This window comes from Larimichthys crocea, chromosome XV (genome assembly GCF_000972845.2).
Source record: "Larimichthys crocea isolate SSNF chromosome XV, L_crocea_2.0, whole genome shotgun sequence".
NCBI classification, from domain to species: domain Eukaryota; kingdom Metazoa; phylum Chordata; class Actinopteri; family Sciaenidae; genus Larimichthys; species Larimichthys crocea.
In genome coordinates, this window is record NC_040025.1 from 2217424 (window position 1) to 2233378 (window position 15955).

The 15955-nt window shown below is 40.1% G+C and overlaps 1 protein-coding gene across 2 annotated transcripts in view; it reads right to left on the reverse strand.

The window, feature by feature from the left end:
* The window catches only part of mtor (mechanistic target of rapamycin kinase), an 82055-nt gene that overhangs the window by 51990 nt on the left and 14110 nt on the right, over window positions 1-15955 (reverse strand). For both annotated transcript variants that reach the window (XM_027288345.1, XM_027288344.1), the window contains 10 exons: window positions 12945-13195; window positions 12715-12801; window positions 11085-11252; window positions 6961-7073; window positions 6562-6724; window positions 5999-6091; window positions 5485-5622; window positions 3208-3350; window positions 2588-2750; window positions 648-793 (listed from right to left, as the gene is read on the reverse strand). In XM_027288345.1, coding sequence (XP_027144146.1) covers window positions 648-793; window positions 2588-2750; window positions 3208-3350; window positions 5485-5622; window positions 5999-6091; window positions 6562-6724; window positions 6961-7073; window positions 11085-11252; window positions 12715-12801; window positions 12945-13195 — 1465 coding nt within the window. The remainder of the gene's footprint in view (window positions 1-647; window positions 794-2587; window positions 2751-3207; window positions 3351-5484; window positions 5623-5998; window positions 6092-6561; window positions 6725-6960; window positions 7074-11084; window positions 11253-12714; window positions 12802-12944; window positions 13196-15955) is intronic.

Consider the following 15955-nt stretch of genomic DNA (forward strand, 5'->3'; position numbering starts at 1 on the left):
TATTCTTTTGAATTCTATTCTCTCAACATCCCACACTAACTTTCTAACTATCCTCAAGTTTGAACATTGGGTGCCGCCAGCTCACTTAACATAACTCATCATGAGAAGTATTTTATCCAGCTTGCAAACACTGCCAAACAACGTATACTTGGAACTGGAAATCTGAAAAATCCACAGCACAAAAAAAACACTGGATCAATGAACTTGTGATCTACAGTACTCCCAAGAAACTGGATTGTTAGAACAAAAGCCCACAAACTTTGACTGTAACTTGGTCCCTGGATATTATAACTATTAAACTTTAATGATTTATCTATTCACACATTATTTTTATCATTATTAATCATATATTGCTGTCAAATAATCTTGAATAATGTAACAAATGTACCATACATGTTTTTTATGGTGAAAAAGTGTAATGTGCATATACTTAACAGGGAATGTGCATATTTTATACTTTGTAAATTTTGAATAAAAATATGTATAGGAAAATACAGTAATTTCTTATTTACCTTGTTCAGGTAAAGATAAAATGTATGCTTGCTGTTTTCAGTCTATTGTGGTAATGAAAAAAGACTGAGCTTAACTTCTCACTGTTTATAAAAGCTGTGGTTGTTTCTCATTTTTAAAAAATGGTTTGCTCCTACCTGATAAGAGACTCCAGGATGAGAGGAGAAGGACCTTTCTGAAACTCCAGCTCTTTGTAATGCAGAGCTTTGGCGTAGGCACGACACTTGGCAGCTCTCTCGCCAAGCAGCACAATGCCATTATCATCTCTGAGAGGCAGAGGACCCTGGAAAAGAAATCAAAGTCTATGAAAATGAAGTTATCTTATTTCCTAAATAAGATGAAACTTGAATGACCCTCCACTGGGTTTGAAACATCAATGCAACCTAGTAAAACGTAGACACAACACATTTGTTTCTCATTTTATATGTGTTGTATTAAAAGATCAAAGACTAAAATGTTTATTTCTCTCATATTCTGTTCTTTAATTTGTTAAAAAACAGTGTTAGTGAGCACTTTGCCAAAATAATCCATCCTTCTGCCAACTGGTTAGCACTCATTGCCCCCGCTGCAACATCAGGAAATATTGAGGGGGGAAAAAAATGGTATCTACACCCAAAATAGAAGTGAGGTGTTTTTGTTGAGTGTATTAGTCTTTCTGGCTGTTTAATGTAGACTATAACTCACTTACTGTGAATGACTGGAATAAGGTAATTGGATGTAGCATTTAAATGATTTGTAATAATGCGCCTTTGTAAGTGACATAATGTGCCAAAGTCTGGTAACCTACAGAAAACATCTTATGTCCTTCTTTCCACTGGCTGAGAATAGGACACGTTATATGTGTTTCTACTACAGCTTCACAGCAGGGGGGGGGGACCCCAATGAAATTCTTCTATTGCAGTAGAAGTATATTATGACCCAACCATGACGGTCTCTGCCCTCAACATAACAGTATTACCACTAATTAGCTCAACATGTGTGGCCAAATAGTTAGCTTAGAGAGAAAGCGCTCTCTTGAAAGGCTTTCTCTGTTAACCTTTTAGCAGTCTTGCAACACCTGTGTAACAAAGTAGTTCTGTAGTTTTAAGGTTCCTTATTTTTATCAAAATAAATGAATGTATTGCTGTTTGGACAAAACTTCAACCCAGCGCCACAAAATATTGGTAAATAAATTCTAGGTTACACTGGGATGTGGATGTGGAAGATTCTGCATCGATGCAGTGACAGCACATAATCTGGACTGTGCTACCTCTACAAAGTTAAAGCAGATTTAGCTGAATAATAAAGTTGTAAAGCTGCAACATTTTCAATTTTCTATATTATTTTTTTCAGTGTTGAGAATCATGCATTTGAATAGCTGAATCATAATCAGATTCACGCCTCTATAAAATATGAGGGCAAGTGAGGAGTCTTGGGTGGATTCTCTTGTTCTTGCATTGATGCATTTACTGATAAACCTACCGAGTACCTCTATGTTCTATAGTTTGCAGTCATAATCTCTGCTTTGTATCTAATTCACCATTTGACATTTCTGGCAGATGCACAAACAGATTAGTCAGGAGATATGTTGATGACAAAAGAAAGACATCAAATTAAGTGAGCCAAGTGAATCATCATCGTTGTTTCCACAAAGACAACATTAAAACAGATGAGGTCTGAGTGCTGCTGCTTTGCCAGTTGGAGAGGCATGTAAGTATGACCTATTTTCAAATGGTATTTCAAAAGCATGTAATGTCATGCGCATCCAATGGGCATGTACTTCTTGTTCCACAAAGGGGCTGGACTGTTTGTATAAAAAGCTCAGAAACTAACTATATTTGTTGAGTCCTTGGGAGTAATGAATAACATCTAAACCTTATTGATTCATGGTGGATGGTTTGAAATGTTATATTCTATGAGGCAATAAAAGCATTATTCATCAGCCCTTTAAAATGCACTAGGGAACATCAAAACCTTTCTAAAAATCTAAGATAACCTGCAAGCATCCTAATAAAACCTGACAAGTACAATCCTTCAGTCCAAAATTGTGTCTCAGGGATTCTGTGGTTAAACTTAGCTGCTGCAGCTGAGTGCTAACCTTGTCGCTGTGCTCCATGAACTCTGCCAGGTTCAGCAGAGTCTGTGTGACCTCAGCAATGTCCTGAGAGGTGAGCGCTAACTCAATGCTGCGGATGAGCTCGTCCTGTTGGTCCTCGCTCAGCTCAGACCAACAAGACAGGAAGGCTGCATTGAACAGGTCCCTGTGGAGCGTAAAAACAGCATTTACATATTAAAACAAAGACATTCAAATTCCAATTTTGAATTCTCTTTCACAGCTATTTTTCAGAATAGAGACCAGACAATTAAACTGTATCTAAGATTATTCCATAGCTTGTAAAGAGGATCACTGTATATGTGCAATGGTGTTTCATAGCTTCAATCTCGAGCATTAATAGTATTTTATATTTAACAATCTGCTTCACATTTACAGTTTAACAAAGTCACATCTGGAATTAGTAGCTAGTGCAACCAGTCTTGTAGTGCTGGTAACTAAGTGGTCCCTGAAAGTACAAAGACATGGCTTCAAATTCTCTGTTAATATGGAAAACCTTTTAAAATTTCAGCTGTAAAGGTCTATCGTGGATGTGGAGTATTAAAAAACTGAGACAAGGAGGAATGGAGAGGGGAGGTGAGTCAGACATGACAGAAGTGGTGTACCTGGCGAGAGGGATGTAGGTTTGGGCCAATGACCAGCACGATCGCAGGGCTGGAGAGGACGATTCTTTCAGCAAGACGACACTCAAACGTCTCAGCCACTCCAGCCAGTCATCTTTGGATACCTTCCTGGCAGCACCCCAAGCCTGTGAAGAAGACAGAAATTATCCGTCTCTGGAGTCACTGGGAAGTACAGAGGAGAAGTACAGTTCCTCCAGATCACGAGTGTTACAGGTAATGTGTGTGTGATCTGGCAAAGATATGCACATAAAATGTTGGCTACCATTCATCAAATGTTCCAAAGAATGGAACAGCGTTCTTCCAAAAGATTGTCTCATTCGGTGTTTTGATGATAGTGGATGAGAGTGCTGTGTGACAAGTTAATCTGGACATACAGTTGAAACCAGAAGTTTACATATACTATATAAAAAGACACATATGCTTTTTTTCCCCCTCACTGTCTGACATGAAATCAGACAATCACTTTTCCTGTTTTAGGTCTATTAGGATTACCAAAATTATTTCTATTTGCAAAATGCCAGAATAATGAGAGAAGGATCTTTTATTACTTTCTTCAAAGTCAGAAGTTTACATACACTAAGATTACTATGCCTTTAAACAATTTGGGAAAGCCCAGATGATGATGTCATGTCTTTGAAAGCTTCTGATAGGTTTATTGACAACATTTTAGTTAATTAGAGACACACCTGTGGATGTATTTTAAGGCACACCTGAAACACACTGCTTCTTTGTGTAACATCATGGGAAAGCCAAAAGAAATCAGCCAAGATATCAGGAAGAGAACTGTGGACTTGCACAAGTCTGGTTCATCCTTGGGTACAATTTCCAGATGCCTGAAGGTGCCACGTTCATCTGTTTAAACAATTATATGCAAGTATAAACACCATAGGAATGTCCAGCCATCATACCGCTCAGGAAGGAGACAGGTTCTGTGTCCCAGAGATGAACGTGCTTTGGTCCGAAATGTGCATATCAACCCAAGAACAAAAACAAAAGACCTTGTGAAGATGCTGGCTGAAGCTGGTAAGAGTGGCCACTCTGCCAGGAAGAAGCCATTACTCCAAAAGAAACATTTAAAAAAGCCAGATTACAGTTTGCAAATGCACACAGGAACAAAAACCTTCATTTCTGGAGACATGTCCTTTGGTCTGACGAAACTAAAATCAAACTGTTTGGCCATAATGACCATCGTTACATTTGGTGTAAAAGGGAGGAAGCTTGCAAGCCTGAGAACACTATCCCAACTGTGAAATACAGGGGTGGCAGCATCATGTTGTGGGGTTGTTTTGTTGCAGGAGGGACTGGTGCACTTCACAAAATAGATGGCATCATGAGGAATGAACATTATGTGGAAATACTGAAGTAACATCTCAAGACATCAGCCAGGAAGTTAAAGCTTGGGCACAAATAGGTCTTCTAAATGGACAATGACCTGAAGCATACTGCCAAACTGGTTACAAAGTGGCTTAAGGATAACAAAGTCAATGTTTTGCGGTGACCATCACAAAGCCCTGATCTTAATCCTATTGAAAATTTATGAGCAGAGCTGAAAAAGCATGTGCGAGCAAGGCAGCCTACAAATTTGGCTCAGTTACACCAGTTCTGTCAGGAGGAATGAGCCAAAATTCCTGCCAACTATTGTGAGAAGCTTGTGAAACGATATCCAGAACGTTTGACCCAAGTCATATAGTTTAAACGCAATGGTACCAAATACTAATGAAACTTCTGACTTTGAACAAAGTAATAAAAAAATGTCAAAAAAATCCTTCTCTCATTATTCTGGCATTTAGCAAATAGAAATAATTTTGGTAATCCTAATGGACCTAAAACAGGAAAAGTGATTGTCTGATTTCATGTTAGACAGTAAGAAAAAAAAAAAAAAAGCATGTGTGTCTTTTTATATAGTAACTTCTGGTTTCAACTGTATATATCTCGGCTTAGGCCATGATTTGCATCATTTTTATACTCATCAAACCATTCAGTGGGCGCTTGCGACCTGCATGCAAGCATCTGCATTCATGATGTCTCTCCTGCTTGTTTGTTCAGGTTTTTCCTTTAATTAATCACTGGTGTGTTGGTCCGTATTTCATCAACACGAGTAAACTATGGGTTTACACACAGGACTGTTTACTATACACAATCACAATACCTGCAGTTAACCACTATGGCAGTGAAACAAACACCGGTGTCTTGTCTGTGTTATCTTTTACTACGTAATGAAACAGTTTTGAAGGTAAAATGTACGTTATCTCTTCTGACCTTCTGAAGTGCAGTAGTGCTGACATGAAGCTTCTTCATAGGTCCTGCCTCCACTGGCCCGCTGACCAGAGCATCACCACGAAGCTGGCGATGTTGGAAGATTAGAGGGTTCTCTTCCTCCTCTGCAAGAGTATAACCCTATAGTGGCCACACACACACGCACACACACACAGGCCACACACACAGGCCACACACAGATGAACTGTTGAATCAGGCCTCAAAGAAAAGCATTTCCTTCCTAAGGGATAACTGTTGATAAATAGAGCATGGTAATGACTTGCTTATGGTGCACTGTACATAAAAAAAAGTTTTGTTTAATTATGATTGTGTAATCTATTGTTTGACCATGTGCAGTTACTCTGTCTGTGCTATGAAGGGTTATAATGTTTTGGGTCTGACTGGGCAAGAGGTATGAACATATGCTTATGAATTCAGGAGACATGTTGGAAATGTGCCTAGTATTAACTGCTTTAATATGTTTTTGAGAAAACCTGGATGTATTTAGGGGGCTTACCTTAACAATGCGACATATGAGTATGTCATAACGCTGGTGGTTGATCCTGTGTTTTAGCATCACTTTGTTCACCATGGGAATGAAGATCTGGTACTGTAAATAAGAATGAAGGGAAGGAGAGTAAATAAAAGGGTGTATGAGTGTTTTATGAGGTTTCGTCTAGCTACCCCTCATAACAAGCCAAATAACTTTGTGTCCTGCACTTGTATCCAACCGCCCTGAGACTCAGATCAAAAGCTTCCTCTGTATGTTTGTTGCCAGCCGTGGCTGCACGTGGGCTTGTGGTTCTGAGGTTAGGCCTGAAAACGATAGGAGGGTTTAGGGATAAGGGAGGGGGAGGCTCAGGAGAAGAAGGAGAGGTAAATGTGACCTCATCCACACTCATAAACACCACCCCCCGCCGCCAAATGCTCAATGACATCAGCAGTCTGGCAGGAAGTAATAAAGACTAGAGGGGAGAGGGGTTACTGAAATGCTGCTCGTGTGAAGCCAGCAGTAGGGAGGCTGGAAGTAGTCTTCTGGATATTAGGTACATCTAAAGCCCTGAGGACAGCAATAGCTACCTTCTTGCCCAACTGGAACACTAGAGAGGACAGTGTGTCCATAGAGGTGGAGCGCAGTTCAGGCGTGCTGTCAAGTGTCCGAACAATCGGGTGGATAATGCGTGAAGCGTAGTCGGTAAAGTCCAGGGACTCTGTCAGCCGCTCCAGTGTCTCCAAGGCAACCCTGAGCCACACAAACGAAAAACAGATCAACACAACACACTCACTTCAACGTTAGGACAGACACATGGTGTGCTCCATGGGGCTTTTTTTAAATAGCCTAGATGACATGTGAAAAGGTTGAGTATTTGTCAGCTAGATCCGTCTATATGAAAGAAAAGGGCATATATATATATGCTGTAAAGAATTCTACCAGGAGACCCATGATTTTCTTTCTGGTATCTTAGGGCTGGTACTGACTTGCGGGCCTGCAGGGGCACATCAGGGGCATCAAAAAGCTTGACAATGGGAGGTAGCAGCAAGTGCAGGTAGTCGTCTAGGTTGGCACCAAACAGCTGGATGGCGTTGAGCAGCTGCAAAAGAGAGCACACACAGCTCAGTCACACATCCCTTAACACTTACCATGAGCAGTTCATTTTAAGGAGCTTGTTATGGCTAAATAGTCCTTTTCAGGCTCTTTTTCGAGGTGCTGGCACACATGTTAGCTTTCAGGGAAATTCTGCGTCACTACGAGTGAATGATTGAATGAGTGAGTGAGTATCTTATTTGTATGTCACTTCACAGCACACAGACCATAAAATAAAATAAAATACAAAGGCATATTGGAAGTACAAAACTCACAACACAGAAACTCACAATGTGGGCCTGCTGGTGGGTCAACAGTCATATTTTACTATAAGGCGTACACAACCTTGGCCTCTGTGGTTTGATTTTTCCTGTAGATCCTCACACATTTTAGGTGTGTGTTTTTGCAAACAAATTGCACACATACGGTCACATATTCTAAGACCCACTTCAAAGAAGTTATGAGAAATGGGCAACAACAACTTGTATATCAAATATACAATTTTACCTAACAGCCAATTTGTACTGTGTAAGATTAAGAGCTGTCCAAAACCAAAGTTGGAAATCCATTCAAGAGAAAACATGATGCCAACTACCCAAAATTGTAGTCTTATGATAAAATTTTTACATGACTGGTGCTACGACCTTCAAATCACTACAATGCGTTGGACAATGCTGAAATGATATCTTCTAATGCTGTAGATATATCTATGTAGATAGCCATAGTGCAAATGAATAGTACTGTTTATTCTAGTGAATTCTATTTATATAGCGCCAAATCATAACAGAAGTTATCTCATGACACTGCACAAAAAGGCAAAGTGCCTTTTGTTGCTGTGCAATTAAAAACACAGAATTGACATTTATTTACATCATAGCATTAAGATTCACCATGTATCCTTTGCAGAGTCTGACATGTGTCCTCACTGATAGCACACAGTGTCGCTTCCATCCCTCCAGCCAACTGTCCACAACACATCTTAAATAAAAATGAGCTGTGTGGTTGTTATTTGAGAGGAGGTTCTGCAGTTTGGTTTAATGGTCACGTCATGGTGTGTGAAGCATGTGTGAGCAGTGTGCATAAATAGATGGTGGTCCTAAAGGATGACGTATGTTGCAGCCAACTAACGCACCCGAGCCCCTCAACAACGCACCATGACCACTTCCGCTCTTTCTCCACACCTCCACCCCCATGTCTAAATTGTGCACGGCGAGACAGCAGGAAGCCGAGTTGGAGGTGTGCAAGTGTGTGTGTGTGTGTGAGAGAGTTGGAAGGGAGGGGTTGGTGTTGGCTGGACAGAACAGCTCCTTTAAATGATGGAAGTATGTTTTTCTTTTCTTCTCCTTTGGACTAGAGGGTAACCCGATTCCCAGTTCCCCCATTTCTTGACCCCCATCCTGTGCGAGAGATTAGGCTCCAGACTCAGGCCTGAGTTATAGACTATCCAGACTGTGGGCTGCTGGGTTATCTAATACTGCAGACTCTGAGACAAAACAGCACCAGAGGAGAGAGCACTAGATGACTGTGCTTCTTATGATTCTGTCATTGCGGTCTGCGCCTCAACCATGATTTAGGGTTTGAGGGAAAACCCGACAAGTACTGGCTGCAGCTGCTGAAATAGGAGAGTGTGTGAGCTACACATCTATGCTGTCTTTGAACTGCTGCATTACAAGTGAATGGCTTAGACCTGAATAGTCTTGATGCATATCGAAGGAAACCACGAACAGAAAGCAGCAAGTCAACTGTGGGCTGAGCTCTGTGCTTACTGGAAGAGTGTGGAGTGACAGAAGCACATTATAAAAATACACACTGCTCTTGGCGATGCTCTGTAAATTGAGTTATCTACTCAAATAACAACTCAAATCTGACATCTGATCTTTTCAATCTAATTATTGCGCCCTCTCCGCCAGATTTATGACACACAAAGTGTCACTTTTTCTCCATCAATCAGTACAACTGTCAAATGTCTAAGGAGCTGAGTGGTCAACTCTGACCTAAAAAAATTAGATACATAAGAAATTATTCGGAGTCATTCTATACTGGGACATTATATGCTATATGCTTTACTGCCATTATTAATTATGCCCACAAAATTTTAACTCTGTCACATTACTGCTACATTAAATTTCTCTATAAAAATATATAGCACATATTTCTATCTTAAGGACCCGATATAATCAAACTACAAGCACAGTCAATCCTATATATCTTCCTCTTTCACAGGGTTGTCTTAGAGAATTCTTATGGCATACTGAAATAGAGAAATTTACTCGTGCAGTGTGGCCAAAAGCAGAGAGAATGGGAAACAGTGCAGCTCAGGTTGCAAACATAAACTATTGGAGCAAGCATGGCTAGCATGCCAGAAAACAGCAGTTCAGAAATTTGTTCCTTTTACAGTCTTAATACACAATTTGCTGCCATTAAGCTCTACCTCTGTCCTGCACTCACTGAAGCCAAACAGCTTCCCAACCCATCTATCAAATGCGATGAACACTGAAGAGTCAAATTCATATGTCAAAATGTATAGGTATTTAAAAGCCCATTACCCATTTTGGGGTTCTTGTAAACAAAATTATAATGTCATTTAGTGTTACTATCCTGTATCCTTGAGGCCTAAATAAATTTCCTTTTATATAACATTTTTGAAAGAAATGGTTTTATACAATATTTTATACGTTTGTGCACTACAACCACAAACTGCAGCATTACACTGTCATCAGGAATGTGTGCCATGCATTCATACAGGGATTGTGCTCACATAAACATTGCTCTGTAGCACTACCAGTAGTAAAAAAATAAATAAATAAATAATCCACAGGTTACCTTTAAACCTGAGGCAGTATTCAAACTTTAGTTTTTTTTGTTGATAGAATGATTCATCAGTTCATCATTTAAATCATTTAAACCTAATTAAGCCGCTTGCTACAAATAATAAAGATACCTTCATCTGACTGTGATTTATAACAGTTCTACATCCATACTCCTTCACATTTTTCAAACAACAAGTATGTTATATACTAAATGAATGATCAGCCAAATAGAGGAAGAACTGTAAATTAGAGAAATAAGCATTATAATAGCCTGTTGTTTAGAATATAGACTTCCTCAGAGCATCATCAAATGTATTTAGACAGGAGTGAATAATTGCCATGGATGTCAAATGGAAAGCACAAGTTAAAAATAAGGTTTGAACTAAGACCACCAATCAAATCATGTAAATGGAATTGACAGTGACTGGACAAAATGGAAAACGTTGCATTGCTCACAGACTTGGAACATGACACTCTTTACAGGGAAGGCATCGTTAAAAAGTACACACACTGAGGCCTCTCTGACAATGATACGGCCTATGCACTGGGCTACAGAAGGCAGCTTGGTCTGTTTTTATTGCAAGTGTTTTCAAATGACTCAATTTTCTTTTTTATTTTTCAGCTGTTTCTCTGCACTATGCTGAATAAGCGTTCATGGCAGCACTAACCTGTTTCCGAGCAGTATTTTTTATTTGTTAAGTCTCCGCCGAGGGTTCTGAAAGCACTTTCTTAAAAAGCTGTTCCAGCTCTGTGGCCACAATTTCAGTTCCAGCCGCACTGGATTCATTTCTATAACCTCTCAATTTGTCAAAACTTTATTGTTTATATATTTTTTTCAATTTTATTCCTATGTTTATGTTCCATTTTCTTCCCTGAGGAATTCTCTAGGTTTACTGTGGCAATAACTGAATTTTTAACACGACTGGTTGAAATCTAATCTCTTCTGTAATTCTGTCTGTAAAGGTGTCACAGTTAAAGACTCTGACCAAATTTTTCTGACAGTATAAATTCTATGTACATATAATAGTAACATTTTTTTTTTTACTGTTTTACTACTAAACAAATCTTTGTAGCATTATTTAGTATTACTTTGTGCAGTATAAACTCTGTGAATCAATTTAGGAGAGACAGCAGCTTTTCTTTGAATCCTGGTGGTTGGGATACCCTCTGGTCGGAGGGTCATCTGAACTGCACCAGGTTGCACTCACCTTCATGGTAACACTGCGCCCGGTACTGTTGTCGTGCATGAAGACACGCAGCATGTGTGGGATAAGCTGGGGCAAGTAGAGCTTAAACTCTCCACCCAGCGCCACCACAATCTGCTCGATCAGAAGGATGATGGTGTTCTGCATGGGGTTGTTTGGTGTCCAGTACTCCTACGGGTCAGAACATAACATGTTGGCATGAATTAGAACAACTTCATTCAAGTACTTCTTCAGAAACTGATAAACTGAGGTAAATCAGGTAAATGCCACAACAGAATTTGTGATCTAAATAATGCACAATACTAATAATACCTAAACAGACAGACAGACAGACGTTACTGTTGAAGTAGGTTATTTGTTTGTCCTAAATAAGAGTGACCTAAATTAACGAGTCTGATTTTTGAATATATATTTTTACAATATTCAGAGAGTCCAAAGCACTACCTCATCCACCGTGCCCTCATATAGTGCTGAGGGTTTGTGTGAGTCTTAGGAACCGGGTCAGAATGAGCGATGAACTCAGTGTGAGTGAGACGTTTGGGCAGATTTCCCTTTGGAAATACAGTTTTTAAGTTTTCAAATGCCAGAGGCAGAGAGGGAGCATCATGATGGAGCATACTAGATGGCGAGGAATGGAGACAATTTCCTGTCAACTGGGACTGACATCACGTCTCTGTGTGGCTTATGACACCGTTTTGGAAAATCTAGGCATGGTCACTGTGTACATTAGAGATAATAGCAATTGGAGTTAAGGTAGAAGACTTGAAGTCACGCAATACGTCAATCAGTCAATGGGCTTCAGCTGTGAGATCTGGCAGAGGTGTTTTGTCAGTGACCAGAGGTCTCAAGCAGCCCCCAACTTCCTGCTTTCACTGCCTGTGGCAGCTGACTAGAGAGCAAGTGAGTGTACATCCTGAATGGCTATTCCAGCCCACTCATCTGGATGCAGGAGCTGAGCTGGAGAAAAAATGAATAGATTCTTTGTTTCACCCGCCATTTATTAACTCAGAGGGACTTGGGGTGCAGTGGTCCAGCTCTCTCAATTACTTTTCTCCAGGAGGAGTTACCGCCATTGCAAAACTGTCGGTAACAGTGTTACCAAGATTCCGATACAAGGACAGTCACATGATATTTTGTGCCTTGTTATATGATTATGTGCTAGACAAGTGTGTTTGTGCAAGTGCAAGTGCTATGGCTTTAGCAGTGGTCCCATGTCATGACGTGATAAGGGCGAATGTCTCACCAGTTTTCTCTTAAAAATGAATCATGGGTGGAAAAGTACATCAGAGCTGTACTGCTTTTAGAGAGTGTCATTTGAAACAACAGGAAAGAGAATCATACAAGTACAAATAAGATGATTTTCTCATTGTCCCAATACCGCAGCCTCTTTAATCTTGTTGGTAAAGTACCACACCATACATGATGTATACTGCTGTGTGACACAGGGAGAGACTTCATCCAGGGGCCCTGAACACATTACTCCTAATGAGGAAGGTAGCGAGCACAACCAAGCGCAATTAAGAGTTTGCAGCTGTTTGCCTGACTCACAGGAAAATAAGCCGAGCTGGATGATCGGTATTTAGGGATTGAGGTCGTGGTGGGGGTGGTGGGGGATGCTAACACGGTTACTCACTCTGATGAGGGTGAAGATGTCGTCCATGTAGGGGCGGATGTGGATCTTCACAAAGCACACCACCATTCCCATCTGCTGGAAAAGGAACTGGAGAACAAAAAGAGCACAGTGAGGAGATTTGCCTTGAGAATAACCAACATTAACCAGAGGTAAACAGAAAACAAATCAACCAGACAGCCTCTTTCCTCGAATTTTCTAATGCTCCCAGTATTGCAAGTAATTCTACTTACCTCTCGGATGCTGGCATCACAGACCCGGATCACATTGAGGAAAGTGGGCATGACCTGGGGTAGGAACTGTACACATTTAAGGCCCAGAGACTTGAAGATGAAGGTGACTGCTTGGACCACCATAGTATGGTGGTTTGAGAGGGAAGGGTCTCTAAGGATGCGCATCAGAGTGACGATTGCCACCGCAGGGTAAAACTCATCCAGGGGAAGGTTGCCCATGTTCACTAGCATCTCACTGGTGCTGTAGTCAGCTGTGGGGAGTAGAAAAAAGAGGGATGCACTTAGATTTTTGCAAGATTTGTAACATTCATACTCAGTACCAGACAAGACGGAACCAGATGTTGTGACTATATTTTCCTGGACTCGTGGAAAAAATCCTTGTGAAGGGTCACAAGTATAAACTTGTACCACACCTAAACAAATAAAATAATTAATTTTGTAGTTTTTCTATAACATAATCCAATTTGAAATGATGCCACTTCCTCGTCCTGACCAGACTTTGAAACATCTTGTCTATCCACATGCACTGAACAGGAGCAGACACCCCCTAAACAGGCCATCTGTTTGTATGTAGTGGATCACACTATCACAATAGCATAAGCAGTGTCCCCAGTTCAGCGGCTGATTTTTTCAAAATCTACATTTCACAATATAATACAAAGTAACATGTCATGAGGTTGCTGAGAAATGCAGCTGTTTTTGCTCACATTTTAATTACAAGACTGACTGACATGTCCTTTGGTGCTCTCAGTCTTCCACAAGCTATTGTGCTCTAATCACATTTATAAACAACTCGTTCAGGTGTTTTTTGTCAACTCAAACCTGTGAAATTATACATGACCGAGTCATACACACCAGGTGTTTGATCCAGTTCATGTGTGATGTGTTTATAATTTGAGAACAACAGCAAAGCCAACAACGTTCTTCCTACTTTTGATCAATCATGTGAGGGTGGTAATACAAGTCGATAAGGACTGCTTGGGTGCTCAATTAACCTTTTAATTCTCCAAATACACCTTCACGAGCCACTGCATCATCCAGATTTAATGCAGCACTGAAATGTCCAATCCAAATCTAATCAATCAGTTGTTGTTTGATTAGAAATCATACAAATACATTTGAGAAACAAATTTCCTAAAAGTATGACTTACAGATGGAGCAGCTATCGCTGTGATTTTTGGTGGTGGTAAAAGAACACTCTCAGCTTGATTCATACAAATAAAAGCCGTCCATTTAAATTACGTCAAATGTGATCATATCATTATTATTATTATTGGAGGTTATTTTACAACTATAAATCCAGTTCCAACTCCGCCCAACCCTTGTGACTATGTTGGACAGAAGACTATGCCGTCATGACACTCAAGATGACAGAGTTGTAAAAATAAAAGTATTTTGGCATCTAATAAACCTTCAAACTCAAGTATATACAACTCAAACCACTCCTGTATCGTACTTCATCGCAAAAAGCAGAAGCAACACACCCATAGCAACGCAGCCACTTAACAGGCATCTTTGGTCTGACCACCCAGTAATTCTCACTTTTACCCTGAAATTTAGGATATCTGTGTGATCGCTGCCATCTGTAATAAACCTTTTCTAAATCACCTTCAAGTACACAAGATTCTGAGGAGCACAGTGCAATTTTTTTGCGGTGGTCTTTTTCATACATTTACAATACATATTTCTTATTTTAAATAAGCAGTTTTATTTATTTTATTTTTTCTGACAGGCAATGCAAATAGGGACAGTCTGTCCATTTATCTATGCAGAGCTATTGAGTTTTACAAGGCATCTGAGAATACAGACATCTGGTATTCAGCGTTTCACTGGCCTTCTGCAGGAGTACAGTTTCAGCTGCTCCAGTTGTCTCCCTCAAGACTCCGGACGGTAGACATAACAGATTGGCAAAGAGCTTGCAGGCTAAAGAGGGTAGCTTTGCTTGTGGATCTTTCATTATTCCGGCCTTCACCAAGTCTAGATTAATAACTATGATAGATGGCTACACATATGCAACTTTACAGAGAACAGACAGGCATCAGTGGACCTAAAGTGAGGCAGCAGTACAGCAGTAATTCAGGTCTCAGCTGTGTAGGACAAGCCATAATAACAGATGTAAATACAGCAACCTACTAAGAAGCAAGTTTTACGACTCTGATGTTCAGTAGTGACGTGATTCGTCTTGTTTGAAGTCAGGTGATGAGACGGGTATAGCCAATGACCTCCCACATAACAAACATGCTGTCAAATATCGCTCGTGCTCCAGACGCTGACCCTGACAAATCTGCCAACAGATGCATCGCCTCAAAATTTGGTCACAGTCCATTTAGCTAGAGAACAAACTGGTAAAACTATTACCATATTGTCCAAGGTCACATTCTGAGACACATGACTGGAGCAGACAACTGGAGACCTGCATTCTCCATACACAATGCACCATGACAAAAGACAGATGAGTAGTTTTTTTTTATTGTCACTCATGAATTTTCAAGATCTCCAGAGGATGACAGCTTTTACGTGACAGCATCCGTCATAAGGAATGTCAAAACCTCCTGAATTACCACATGAATTTCTGGAGTTAATTGCAGTCTACTGGTAGCTTAAGATTGTTACCACTTCTTATGGAAAGTCTTCCTGACATGTTTTTTAGCTATCTGTGTCTAATCTAAAGGGTAAGTCAGGGGAGGAGGAGGAGGAGGAGGAGTGGTGAGAAAGAATATAACGTAGATATGTAAACTACAGGATGTATCTAAGCAATGACAGTATTCTGACATGAATTTATCTTTCCGTAGAGATACAGCCAAAGGAAGAAAATTCCTCTGTGATTGGCACATATAGCTCATGATGTGTGACAACAAAACTAATAGTGCTAGACAGCAACTGAAAAATGTTCTAAATATAATATTATACATCAATGTGTGAGGAAAATGAATGTTTCAGATAACTGCATCAGTAATCAATCCACGCACAAAAGAAAACAGCAATGCAAATGATTCATTATTAGTCTATTA